The 13,417-nt window shown below is 43.0% G+C and overlaps 1 protein-coding gene across 1 annotated transcript in view; it reads right to left on the reverse strand.

Moving 5' to 3' along the window:
* KCMF1 (potassium channel modulatory factor 1) overlaps positions 1-13,417 on the reverse strand; it is a gene marked incomplete at its 5' end in the record, with an annotated part of 45,472 nt that overhangs the window by 4,778 nt on the left and 27,277 nt on the right. Inside the window, 3 exons of the mRNA XM_019555176.1 lie at positions 5,663-5,945; positions 9,603-9,777; positions 10,577-10,678. Coding sequence (XP_019410721.1) covers positions 5,663-5,945; positions 9,603-9,777; positions 10,577-10,678 — 560 coding nt within the window. The remainder of the gene's footprint in view (positions 1-5,662; positions 5,946-9,602; positions 9,778-10,576; positions 10,679-13,417) is intronic.

Consider the following 13,417-nt stretch of genomic DNA (forward strand, 5'->3'; position numbering starts at 1 on the left):
TGCTGCTGCCAGGTGGGCAGGGGGCACCTCACCTTCGTGGCCATGGCAGTGCTGCACTCCTTTCTGTGCCGCATCCTGCCCTCTGGGTTGCAGAGGTAGCTGCTGCCTGGAGCTGACCCGGCCTGGCTGCAGCCCCACACCTGCTGTGGGTGCAGAAAACTGAGGGTACATTTTCTGCCCCCCATGTCCCACATATCATCTGTACCACCCCCACACTCCCATGTGTCACTTATACCTCTCTGCTCTCCCTACATCACCTGTATCCACACCCCCGCTTCCCCACACACCCACCCTGCTCCCCTGGGGGGATTGGGGTGGGGGGCACCAGCAGGGCTGGTGGGGACTGTGGGTCATAAATGAGTGGCACCGGCAAGATTCAGGGGGTTGTCACTTTGGAGTGAGGGGCAACAGCACGGGCAGGGGTAGGGCACCATCATATCAGGGCAGCTCAGTGCCACAAAATGGTGGGGGGTAGAGTGGGAGGGAGATGGAGACAGGGACAACACAGCTGCAGCTGAACCTGTGTGCTGGTGAGTGAAGGAGGCAGGTGGAGCTTTGATTTTCCATGATAAAAACAAAGTCAAACACTAAAATCTACAGGTATTTATAATTTATTTTAATGATTAAGGCACTGGCAGGTTTCCAAACTGCTTTAAGATTATAAATATATCAGTAAAATAAATATTATAAATATATCAGTAAAATATTGTGTTCAGCTGATACCTATATTTAATTTTAATCATGGAAAAATGCAGATTTTGGGTTTTTGAGAACTTGGGATTTTTAAACCAAGAAAAATCAAGATCCCCGATTACTATAGTGCAGTTTAGCCACCTGCCACAACAAATGTAATTACTGTGGTACTGCCACCAGCTGAGCAGCACAACTGCCATCAGTTCTGGCTCTGCTTGCCCATATCTACCTTGTCTGCTTTGTCACTTTCTCTTCCTTTGTTCCCAATCCCCTGGGGTTTCTGGGAGTTGCAGTTCAAACTAGTCAGCATGGTTCTGTAGGACTGCTCCCCTGTCATCAGACACTCATCAGCCATCATTTTCTTACATTGCCTCTCTATAAATATCGATTAAGACCACAAATATGTTTTCATTGGTCTGTAAGCGTGAAGTGAAATCAACGTTTAGTAATGTTTACCAATAAAAATCGAATCCTGCCAACCCTAACTACAAAGGTGGATATATAACTGGCTCAGTAACCACAAGCAAAGGGTAATTATTAACAAATTCACATCAGCATGGCAGGAGGTTTCAAGTGGGGTCCCATGGGGTCTGTCCTCAGCCCAGTGCTGTTTAAGGTATTTATTAATTATTTGGATTGAGCAAGTCTGCAGATGACACAACACTAGGAAGGATTGTGAACACACTGTAGGATGCAAGCACAATTCAGAAGGATCTTGACAGACTGGGAAGTTGGGCTAGTACTAGCAGGATGAAGACTGATGCGGATAAGAAGTTCAAGGTGATACATCTCAGAAGAAATAATCAAAAACCAACACAAAATAAGGGACACCTTATTTTGGACAGCAGCTCTATGGAAAAGGACCAGGGAATCTTGGTAGATCACAGACTCTATGTGCGTCTGTGTTGTGATGCAGCTGCACAAAAGACAAATGTGGTTTTGGGCTGCGTCAATAGAAGCATTAGGTGCAAGACATGGGAGGCAATAGTGCCTCTCTACTCAGCAATGTCTGGGCCTTATCTCCATGTGCATTTCTAGACGCTACATGTCAAAGAGGATGTGGAGAAGTTACAGGGGGTCCAGAGGCAAGCAAGCAAAATGATAAAGGGCTTGAAAAGCAAGTTGAGGAGAGGCTGAAGGACCTAGGCATGTTGAGCTTATGGAAAAGGACTTAAGGGACATGACAGCAGTCTTCAAATACTTGAAGCGCTGCCTTAAAGAAGAAGAAAAGCACCTTTTCTCTCCTGCTGCAGAGAGGAGGACACGGACCAATGGCTTGAAGTTGCAGCAAAGCAGGTTTACACCGGATATCTGGAAAAACTTCTTCACTGTTAGAACAGGGAGGCAGTGGAATAGACTGTCTAGAAAAGCTGTGGACTCTCATCACTGGAGGTGTTCAAAAGAGGTTGGACACCCACTGGTTGGGGATGGTCTAGGCATAGCTGTGCTTATTTCTCACCATGGGTGTTTCCCATGCTTCTGGGCTTTGCTGGGTGCTCCCTGCCCCCACACCCTTTTCTGTTATATGTGCCACGGGTGTTTTTAAGCCTCCCCAGAGGCATTGGATGTTAGCTACAGCTAAGGCTGGAGACTTCAACTGGGATGTGCCAATTCTCCTCATAGGAGCAAAGCAAGAGGTTCCTGGTTGGTCTTGCCCCTTGGTTCAGGGTCAGACTGATTGCCATATTTGGGGTCAGGAAGGAATTTTACCCCTTTGGTCAGACTGATACAGACAGTGGGAGATTTGCCTTCCTCTGCAGCAGAGTAGGGGGGTGGCCCTCTACTCAGGACCTCTTGAGCGTATATTGACATTTTATAGAAGCAGGACAGTGGCTGCCGTGGTTCCCCTGCTTTACCTGTGGCAGGTTACAGTGCTAGGTCTATGTTGTATCAGGGTTGAGGGTAGGGTTTAGAGTTATGGTTGTATGAGATGGTTTGGATAGGAATGATCCTGCCTCAGGAAGGGGGCTGAACTAGATGACCTTCTGGAGGTCCCTTCCAGCCTTACTTCCTATGACTACCTATGAAAGTTTGGGGGCTGCTGCTCTACTCTGCCTATGCTCCAGTAATCTGTAACCACAGAACTTTCAAATATCATTTATTTGGTTACTTAAGAAGTTTAAATTTCTATCCCAGGCATTTGATCTGTGGTCACATGGGATTATTTCTTTGTAGCTTAGCTTCAACACAGCATGATGGAAATAGCCCACTTGTCACAATCCTAAAGAAAATTTTCTGCCATATTTTTCTTCTGCACACCAGTTTGGAATGTGGAGGAAAAGCATGAGCATTTCAATATGGAAGACAAGAAAGGAAGACAGTACACCAGGAACTCTGAAACCTGGATGGCCTACTTCTGAAATAAGAATATCATGGGGGCATCCCCAAAAGTGCTAGAATTGCAGAGCTGATGAGCCCTTTGACAGTGAAAGCTTAGAAATTAATAACTATCAATTGCGTAGTAGCAGTGTTTTCTTCTCATCAACTGCATTCAAACCTACATTTTTTTCTACTTGTTACTTATACCCAAGTAAAATACTTGGTATACCTGAACCCTGTTCATCGTCCATCTTTTATTAAAGGTTCACTTCCAATTAAACACTCAAGATTTAATTTCCAGATTCCGGTACATGTTTCTGGAAACACTTACTTTACTGGAAGTAGTAAAGCGAAAAAGAAAAGCCAATAAAAGTTTCTCTAAGTAATAGCTCTTCATGCCTCTTAGAGATGCTGGAGAAACAGTGAGCAGTGTTAATAGATATCAGGTGTAGATAAGCCTTGGCATTTCTATAGATGAAACAGAAATTCTTTGGTTTGTATTTACTCAAATTTCACTGAGGATCCAGCCAAAAATTGCAGCTAGAACTGTCTGTGAGAACAAGACGGCTAAGGTGGAAACTTTAAGAATCATTTCCTCTCCTCAGTCTACATAAAATGAATGTGTCAGCAGAGGAAACAGTTGTAAATCCACATGCCATCATAATCTCAACCATCTCCTCAAGAGCAAGTGACACAAGCAAAAGACCCTGCCAGGAAACTTTACTGGTTGGGTACTCTTTGTCATCAACTTTTGGGACTACGTTTGGCAGGAGCAATAGGAGAACTCCCAAAAGCCCAAAGACTGATCACAAACAATAACCAACTGAGTCTAATTCCCTGGTTCTGCTCTTATCTTTTTTCTCAAAAACAGGGACAAAACAGTGGTTTTTAAATGCTACCCACCACGTAAAGTTTTTCTGCAATCTATGTTGTCATTTTGTAAGTCACAGGGTTAACAGGGTGAAGAAGTTACCATTATTTACCCAAATGCAAGACAACCCAATAATTAGATTCAACATGTGGAAAATTTATGAATGTATTATAGTTTTCCATGTATGGAATCTAATTACTGAAGGATCATATTTTTTGCCCTGCCCTCAGCTATTGCAGGTATTGAGGGGAGAGGTGATGAAGAAGGCAGCAATGAGGCAGGTGGTAGGGGACAGAGAGTAGGGGGAGGCAGTAGTGGGGCATATGGGAGGGCAGGCAGTAGGGGGGCAGCCAGTGAAAGAAGCAAGCAGTTTGCTCACTGCTGCCTGTCCCCCTCCCCACCTCCACTTACCACTCAATTGTCCCTGCCCCTCCCCTGCACCACAGCCTCAGGCTGCCCCAATTCTCCCTTCCTCTCCTTCCTCCTCCATGCTGCTTCTGCCACCTACAAACTCAGGTCCCTGCTCCCCGTTCTTCCCATCTCCTCCTCCTCCAGAAGTCTCTCCCCACTGCCTACCCCCAACCTTGCTCTGCGTTCACATCTCCAAGCCCATCCCCAGCAGAGCCCTGTAGCATCAGGCATGTGAAGCCAGCACAGCTGCTTGGTAGCAGGGAGGGAGGAGGCAGGGGAGGGGCATGGAGCAGACATGGGAGGACAGGGATGCCAGATAGGGGGAAGGGGACTGGAGGCTGTGGGGAGGAATCCAACCCCAACCCAGGTTGGGGCTGGAACAGCAGCTGCCACTGTCGCCACCCCACAGCACCTTCCTGCCTCATACTAGATTCTAAAATAGAGGGTTCTCCCCACCACATTAAACAGGAAGAAAATCCTCATTTTCTAATCAAGGAAATAAGCAACAATAAACAATATACTAAATTATTATAAAAGTATATATAATGTCATATTCAACCCTGCCCTAGCATTTTGGGTGCAGTAATGGCATTCAGCCATTCTCCCATCCTATGTTCGGATCAAGCATGTACATTTAACAGTAGATGAAACTAATGCTTTAATGGGGATTATTGCTTACTGCTCATGACACCAGTGCTAAGTAGAAGTTAAACATTTTGCCAAGATTTCAAGTAGAGCTATAAAGCAAAGAGACACTAAGCAACTGCAGGCCTGTTGAACCCTAGCATATTTTGAACAATAATTGAGGGCTAAATTCTATTCCACCCATTAAGAACTTAAGTTCTTAATGGATGGAACAGGATCCCTAAAAGCCATTTTGCATCTCTGAAAACCATTAACAGAAAACGTGGATGGGTTCTTACTACCTGCGACCGTCTCAATACTGAGATGAAAGCACGTTACTAAAGCATCACGTGCATTAGCAGTTTTCAGAAATCTGAAGATTGCATTTAGGCACAGATATCTAAATGGCTTTTAAGCATCTACTAGGTGGAACAAGACCTGGCCCTAACTGTCTATTTCACTTTGTTTTAAGAACTGAACATGGTGAATGGGGTAGGTTTAACTGTAGTCAGTGACTCTAACTTGGTACATGAATGGGGTAGGTTTAACTGCAATCAGTGACTCTAAATTGGTACATTACTGAAGCATGTATTGAACTTAAACAGGGTTACACATGTACTTAAACTTAATGTGATGACTTCTACACTTGAAAAGCAGGTGGCTTAAGCTCCTTGCCAGGTCAGAACCAAGTACACTGATAGCACAGAAAAATAATAAAACCACTGAGACTCTAGAATGAGTTACCTTGTAAGAAGAAACTGGGAATTCTGGATAGTCTGCTGACTGTTTTCTGTGTTAGATGTGTTGGTTGTTGCTGTAGATTGTGTAATTGTGGTGGTGACGCTACTCGTATTGGTGCGCCTGGTTGCATTGCGTGCAGTCTCCAGTTGTTGTCGTGCTGCCTGTGCGTGTTGTCGTTCTAACTGCAGTTGCATCTGCAGCTGCTGTAACTGAGAAGCAGAAGGGCCAGAGGAATTGAGCTGTCCTCCTGCAGAACGTCTCACCCCCGATAACTGAGATAAAAGCTCTGCCAGTGAAGAGAAAAAGCACCACAATGAAACCTGCTTCAAAAGTACACATACTTCCCAAGCATCGGTGCATTACTTCTGCCTTTCCAAAATACTTGAAAATTTATTAAATGCTTATATACAGTCAATGGGAGGGGCAGGGGGTGGACATGGGGCTTTGCAAGAACAGTTGCACTGGAGAATCTCTTTATGGTCAAGAAATTCAAAGTCTGAAACCTTACAAACAACTGAAGAAGAAAGGGCACTTCCTATGTATGAAGGACTGGTCCCGAGGTGAATATGCGGGCTGCCTACTTCTTAAAGGGCTATCTTCTAATCAAGGCAGCTGTTGCCTTGGCAACCACTTCATTTTTGGCTGAAGTCAGTGCCTTGTCTCTCTCTAAACAAATGCACTTTATTCCCATGGTATTCAAGACGGAAGTTGGGTTGTAGAGAAAAATTAAGATGACACTGCCAACATTTCTGTCAGATATTTTTGGAGAAGGTTTGATTCAGAAAACATTTTTCAAATACTGTATGCTACTTAAGTTCCGTCGGGAACAAAAACCAAAGTCTTTGTTTTTCCAACTCTATGCCTTCTCTCAGATTGACCTAATAAAGGTACCAACTCTCAGATATATGGAGAGGGCCTAATTAAATGAAGACCTGTCTGGCTTTGGGCAGGGATCATGCAATCTTTCCAACTGAGGAGGAGTATAGAGCAAATTTTATCTCCATCAAAAATAATCTAAAAAATAAGTTTTAGTAGTAAAGTCTGATTCTGTGTATTACTATAGAACTTATTCTGCTTTCCAAACCTTTGTGGGCATTGCTAGATTAGCTGCGTTTGGTTTGGGAAGGGAGCAGGAAAAATGGAGCAAGAAGTTTTGCCACACATTTTTCAATCTTCCTTTTAAAATAATTACCACAGCAGCTTAATATTATTGGTCACGGTGACTTTTTCACCCCACTTTTCTTTTGGTCACATTCAAGATTATGACTCCCAAAGTTAAACTTCCCCGCCTGGGTGCTGCAGAATGCACGAGCTCTGTGCAAGGAGCTTGCCAAATACCAGCAGCCAGTGGGCAAATAATGCAATCCTACTCAGCACAGCTATGCTTACCAAGATTAATACTACCACTACCAATAATTAAAGTTTCATTTCACTTTAATCACTGACCAGCCGCATGAGAGAATTTATCTTATGATAAACATGAGCAACAGAATTTTAAAACTTTATTTACCAGTAGATTAAAAATAATAAAAACCAAAAAATCCCCAAAGAACTTGTTCTAGCCCCTCTCGTAAGTTCTGGTTTTACAAGTGTTTTAGATGAACTCTGTGACCATTACTGGCAGAATGCATGCCTTCACTCCACTTCTATAGCCCTACTTAGCCACCACAAGCTGCTGCCACTATTCTTTTCATGAACTGTACTGAAATACTACAGTGTAATTTGGCTGTGCACAAATTGCTGATTGTCCAGCAAATGGAAACAAAACTGAACGGCAGAATAAAGATCCTAATAAAAAAAAGAAAAAAGACAGTTATTACTATATTGAACTATATTTACTATTTGGGATACAGTTTCAGGTATCTGTCAGTTTAACAGATGTATGTTTCCCTCTTATCTACAACCATTTCAATGTGGGCATTGAAACACCTACAATCTAGATCAGCATTTCTCAACCCATGGGCCACCACCCAAAAGTAGGTCACAAGAATATATGAAAGGGTCATGAACAAACTTTAAAAATAGATCAACAAACTTTAAAAATGGATTCTCCCTTAAAGGAGAAAAACGTGGGAAACTAAGTTCCAGCCTGCAAGGGGTTGCTTGGGGCCCCCCATGTCCCCTGCCCCATACACTTGGGGGCTAGAACCTGGGGGCAATGCGCTGGGAGTGAGGGGCACTGGGTCGGGACTGGTGATCCATGTTTACAAATGGCTCCTGGTCAAAAAGGTTGAGAACCACTGATCTAGATGTTATACCTACAAGATAGGCTCACATAACAATGCAGCAGCAGGTTGACAATAAATTTCATGGCTTTTGCTAGTTTGTTTCAATCACTGCTACATTTTGCCAGTATTTTTTTTTATAGTTAAACAAATATGGCAACATGTCTTTTAACTATTCATTTTAAGCTAGTTCCAGTCAAGGTTAATTCAAACCACTTATACACGTCATGAACATCAGAAAACAAAAGATACTCCTGACTTGAGGGGGAAGACACAGCTGGCACTCTAATAGGGAAGAGAGATGTAGAAGGCAGGACAAAATGCCCACACATTCATAAGGACTATTTTGTGGCCTACCTAGACCTTAGCTGCAGTAATTTGTCTGCTCATGTGGACCATAGACAGGTTATCACTTCAACAGCTCTTTCAACCCACTGCAAGCAACCACTAAGAAGTGAAGTAAGAGGTAAAGGCCTTCAGCCAAGGTGTACCGCACTCCCCTACACAAGAATGTGGCTCTCTTTTGAACTCCCTGCCCCCAGTAGGGAGTTTTCTAGACAGATATAGATTAAGACAAGGAAGCTTGGAAAAAAAGATTCATGCTGTCTATATACAGTCTGCAAACCCCACACCTAAACAGGCAGCAAGGGCATGCTGGAAAAGATGCATGATCCTGTAAGTGCAAAATCCTGGCCACTTCTGGCTCTGCCCAGCTTTATACCCATCTGTGGACAGATGTAAACCATTGGAGTGCAAGTAGCATAAGCAACTACTGTAAGAGTTGCATCATTTCTACAGACATATAAACGAAACAGCCTTTTTTTCAGTAACCATTTCCTGTAGTGTTAAAATGACAGCTATCTACCTCACTTATACCACTACAGGAGCATGCAGATGTAACAAATACATTGCTACAACTGATGTCATACAGCCATTGCTTTCTGCATAGATCCAATATATCTAGTCTCCCCAAAAGTACCTGTATACATGTGAAATGTACCAGATTCGAGACCCACTGAGACTGAGGTAGAAAATGGAGTTCTGAAACTCTGAACAGGTGGCCTGTGGGAATGAGACCAGAACCCTCTGGTATTAAAGCATAAGCCAAAAAAAATGTTTTAAGTTCAGAAGTTCCTGGTTCAATCTTTGCAGACAACCCACCAAGGGCACTGTTACAAATACAGTGTTTGGTGTAATTTTAAGCTTTATAGATTTGAAAACATTGTACTCCTTTGGTTATGCAAATCCCTCTGAAAAAGCCACTCAGAAAACTACATTTGTTCAGACAAGCAAAGTCAAGACAAGGTTGTGATTCTCTCAACATGGGTTCTGACTTGTTTCTCCAAACAGATTCCCCTGAGACACTAGCTAGGCTGTGTTTCACATACACCATATTTGTGCCATAACATACTTCCCAGGAGCTAATTTGCTCACTTTTACTAGCTAATGGGAAGAGTAACAGCATCAAATCAAGAGAAAGAGGTGACCAGTTTGCCATTCAGATGCCCAAGGATGTACGGGATTGCCTCATATGGCTTTCAAATGTACCTTCCAATTAAGTACTCACATCAATTTAAACCTTCTCCCTGGGGCAAGCAGTATACACATATCTCTAAACAAAACAGACATAGGAAAAAGCTGGGCAATCGTTAAGTTGGATGTTAAAGCTACGTGTGGAGAAAGACTCCAAAAGAAAAACGATGCAGACTGATTCTTACCAGCTATAGGATCCATGGCTTCCCTATTGCTTGGAGAATATGAACTCTGCGAAGATGAAAGCCCACCAGTGGAACTGCTAGTAAAGTGCATGTTTGATCTACGTGCGCGAGGACCCCCCAATCCCCGGCCTGGGTGAAACATTCTACGAACATGCCGAACACCACTGGATTCATCGTAACCAGACAGTTAAGAAAATATGAAGTTATTTGATAAAGAGTATTAAACAGCAAAAGTCTGAACAGTATGGCTGGGGGAAGGGAAGAGGCACAAACCAGATTCTTCCTACCAAAAGCCGTGTTTCAGCCTGCCTATTGTTACGGTGTGCTCACAGATGTTTGTGCTATTAGCGACATGATCTCTCCTTGCTCTTCTAAGAGTTGTCTTCCACGATTCTAGTGATGTGACAATAGCGATGAAAGCTGGCTCCTGAATGAAGTCCTAAAATAGGATAGTGTCCCCTCTTCTGCCCATGGTTTTAGGAGCCTCAACTGAGCAGGGAGGAACCACCAGTGATAAACATCTATGTTCAGACCCAAAGGTCATAACATAAATGCAACAGACTTGGTGGAGATATAGCAAAGCCGGGGAGGAGTGAGGGGGAGAAGGGTGGAGAATATTTATCCTATTCTAATCAAACACCTCATTCACCTCTATGAAGCTTATTTCAGTGCGTGGCTGATGCAACTTAAATTCTAACAAATAAAGCCACAGCCTTTTTTTCCAACGTCGGTCATGACGCTCATCTCACACACACACACACACACACACAGAGGCTGCAGTGCATTTAAATTATGACATTTCATTCTTCTTTAGTTCTACTTAATGTCAAGCTCCTCCAATAACTAACTGAATGACATGGCAGTTGTAACATGTAAGCACAACCAAGATGCCATGACCTGTTTGGTACAATTAAAGTAGCTATTACTATTAGAGGTAACAGCCTTGTTTTTTTCCCTGACTGAAAAAAGGATATTAAATCTCTAGGAGCTCTATGTTCCAGTGTAAGATGAGCTGCAAAGTCATCTGTGACATGATTAGGATCCCCTCCAGGTAATGCTGCACATATTGGACAGATCTGAAATGACAAAGTCAGAAAAACAAGTTTAACGTTTCCACATAAACAATACAATGTACTTATCAGTTTGGGCCAATCTCTTAATGTTAACTACCTTAATTTAAAAATCAAGTTTAATTGTTGTAGGTAGGTAGCCAGCCACAGGAAGAATGCAGTGAAGTGCTCAAAGAAAAACAAATTTCAAAATCAGTTTTTAAAAGCTACTTTTCCCCCTTTTCATTAGTTTTTAATGACACACCGAACACACAGAGTGAAATTTGCTTTCAAATTCTGACTAACTCCCCAGTTTCCAAGCCATTTGCTGTATGCTAATTTGCATGCAGAGGGGAAGGGCTTGCTTCCACTCAGTGTTACAGTATAACCTCATAACTCCGGCATGCTCAGGACCAGGCAACTGCTGGAAATTGGAAAATTCTGGATTTTTAAAACCAGAGCAGCGGCTGCATGTGGAGCAGGGTGCTGGATGGCGGTGGCAGCTGCCATGTGAAAGCTTCCCCCTCTGTGACCAGGGGAGCAGAGGGGGAAGCTTAAAATGTATCAGATTTTTGAGAATTCTGGATTTTTGATATTGGGATTTATGAGGTTATACCGTCCTAACTGCTTTGGCGCACCAGCCCAGTGACATCCACAGCTTCATTCAGTGCTCTTGGAAGGCACAAGCACTTTCCCATTCATTCTCCAGGAAGGATACAAAAGAAGATACGGATATTCATTAGCTATCATTGATACCATTTGAAGAAGTATCCTTCCTAAGATAGCATTAGAGGCAAGAAAAGAACCACCTCATACCCCTCTAGCTCTACTTCTAGAGTAGCATTTGCAGGCTGCTCCATATTGCACCCTTCAAAGCGAGGAGCCTACAAGAACACTTCCATTCAGCCCAAAAGAGTGGCATAGCTTGGGTCTGGACTATTTACTCTCCTTTTTCATCACACCTCCTCTTGTCTTTCTGGGGCTGCCCTGAAGGTGGCAGCAGCCCAGTTTCTGGAGCTGTTGCTCTGCACAAAGACATGTGAGGCACTGGAAGATGTTATATTTGTCACAGGTTAGATGCAACTTTTGCACGACAAATCTTAACATTCCAGATGTTAAAGGAATTTATCCCAAGATAAAGAGGCACATCCACCACAAAGAAGGTGCTGGTTTAAACAGCAACTTCTTTGGGATATAAATGTATTCCATGACAATTTTAATATCTGGCCAGTTACAGAGAGCAAACCAGGGCACTCCCAGGTCCTCTACTATCCCTGAATGCACTACTGTGTCCCCAAGAGCAATTCACAGAGGCAGTAGTAGTAAGCCATGAATTTCAATCTAAAAGATAAGAGCACTTATCTCCAGCCTTAGCTGGAACAGAGGCTAAGGTACTGAGTTAGTCTGGATCTATTCTGAGCTTAGCAAGAGGGTCCAGGAAGCAAATGGACCAATAACGCTACAGCTTTGCAGTAATAGCACAAATTGGGATTGGCAAAGGGAGGGCTGAGGGGTGGAGGGGAAGAGGGAGAAGGGGTGACAGGACGCTTTTTTCTATCTTAAGAAAATACAAAGATGTTTTTACATCTTTTTTAAATTTCAGAAACAAACAAATATTCTGAACAGACAAATACAAGATGCTTTAATGGCTGACTATGGATCTGTCCTCTCAGCTGAGCACTCACTCTCTTGGACCTGTAATTTCACTGTCTATTCTAAACTTTTCTTCCCAGATTTCCTATTGTAGAAGAAACAGTAAACATAAAAAAGTGTGAACAAAGCAAGCAAAGGTATTTTAAAGTGCCTGGAACAACTCGGCTACTAGAAGTGCCTTGTTTACAGTAGTGCTAGCAACACTGGGAAACTTTAGGAAAAGTCCAGTGTAGACACAGAACTAAGGGAGACCTGAACTGGTAATGAAAATATGAAGAGAGGACACAGGTCCCATTTATACACCATGAAGAAAAAAATGGACATAAAGCTACACTGCCCTGTCTGGGCAGGTCACCTGTAATCACTAGTCTGATATGTTTGTTTACCTGCCCAAATATCCACATTTCAGAGCAAAATGGGAATGAGGAACTGACCTAAAAAAACCCAAAAAACAGTTTGCAGGGCAGTAATTATAAAATTTGGTGGCAGGTAAACGGTGCTCCCCTGCTGTTAAATTTCTGAATCCAGGGAGAGTCCCATGGGCCAAACAACATGGCTCTAAACTAAGTACGTGGGCAGAGCAGGGCCAATCAGGATGGTACAGAGCAACCCGATCCTGGTGCCCAATTCCACTTCTCTACCTTCTTACTCACACCAGATTGAGCCAAAACACTGAGCACCACTGAATTAAGACTTTTGCTTTTGGGGATTATATGCTGACTAGAGAGGTAATTAGTGATGTGAATCTGAAGTCAGGAAGAAGGCAGGGCAGGGTGGCACTTTATAGGCAAACTTGTTTACAGAAACACAATATATTTATTAAGTTATGTCTAGGCTACCCTGCTTCATGCTATTCCTATGTACCTGTGGGGGAAGAAGGGGGGAGGGGGACAGAAAGCAATATAATTAATAGCAAAACAGGGATAAGGAAAAAGTGCTGCTTAGGAAAACGTTACATTAACATCATCATCATCATCAAGATGGCATGCCCAAAAGCTTGAAAGAGATGCAAAAATTACAAGGTGGCATGACTGGGCATATAATTAGAATATTGGGGGTGGGGGGAGGGAAGGGAAATAAAACAACAGAGTAAATAGAAAGCCCATAAATTCA

This window comes from Crocodylus porosus, unplaced genomic scaffold, assembly GCF_001723895.1.
Source record: "Crocodylus porosus isolate Cpor-Errol unplaced genomic scaffold, CroPor_comp1, whole genome shotgun sequence".
Taxonomy (NCBI): domain Eukaryota; kingdom Metazoa; phylum Chordata; order Crocodylia; family Crocodylidae; genus Crocodylus; species Crocodylus porosus.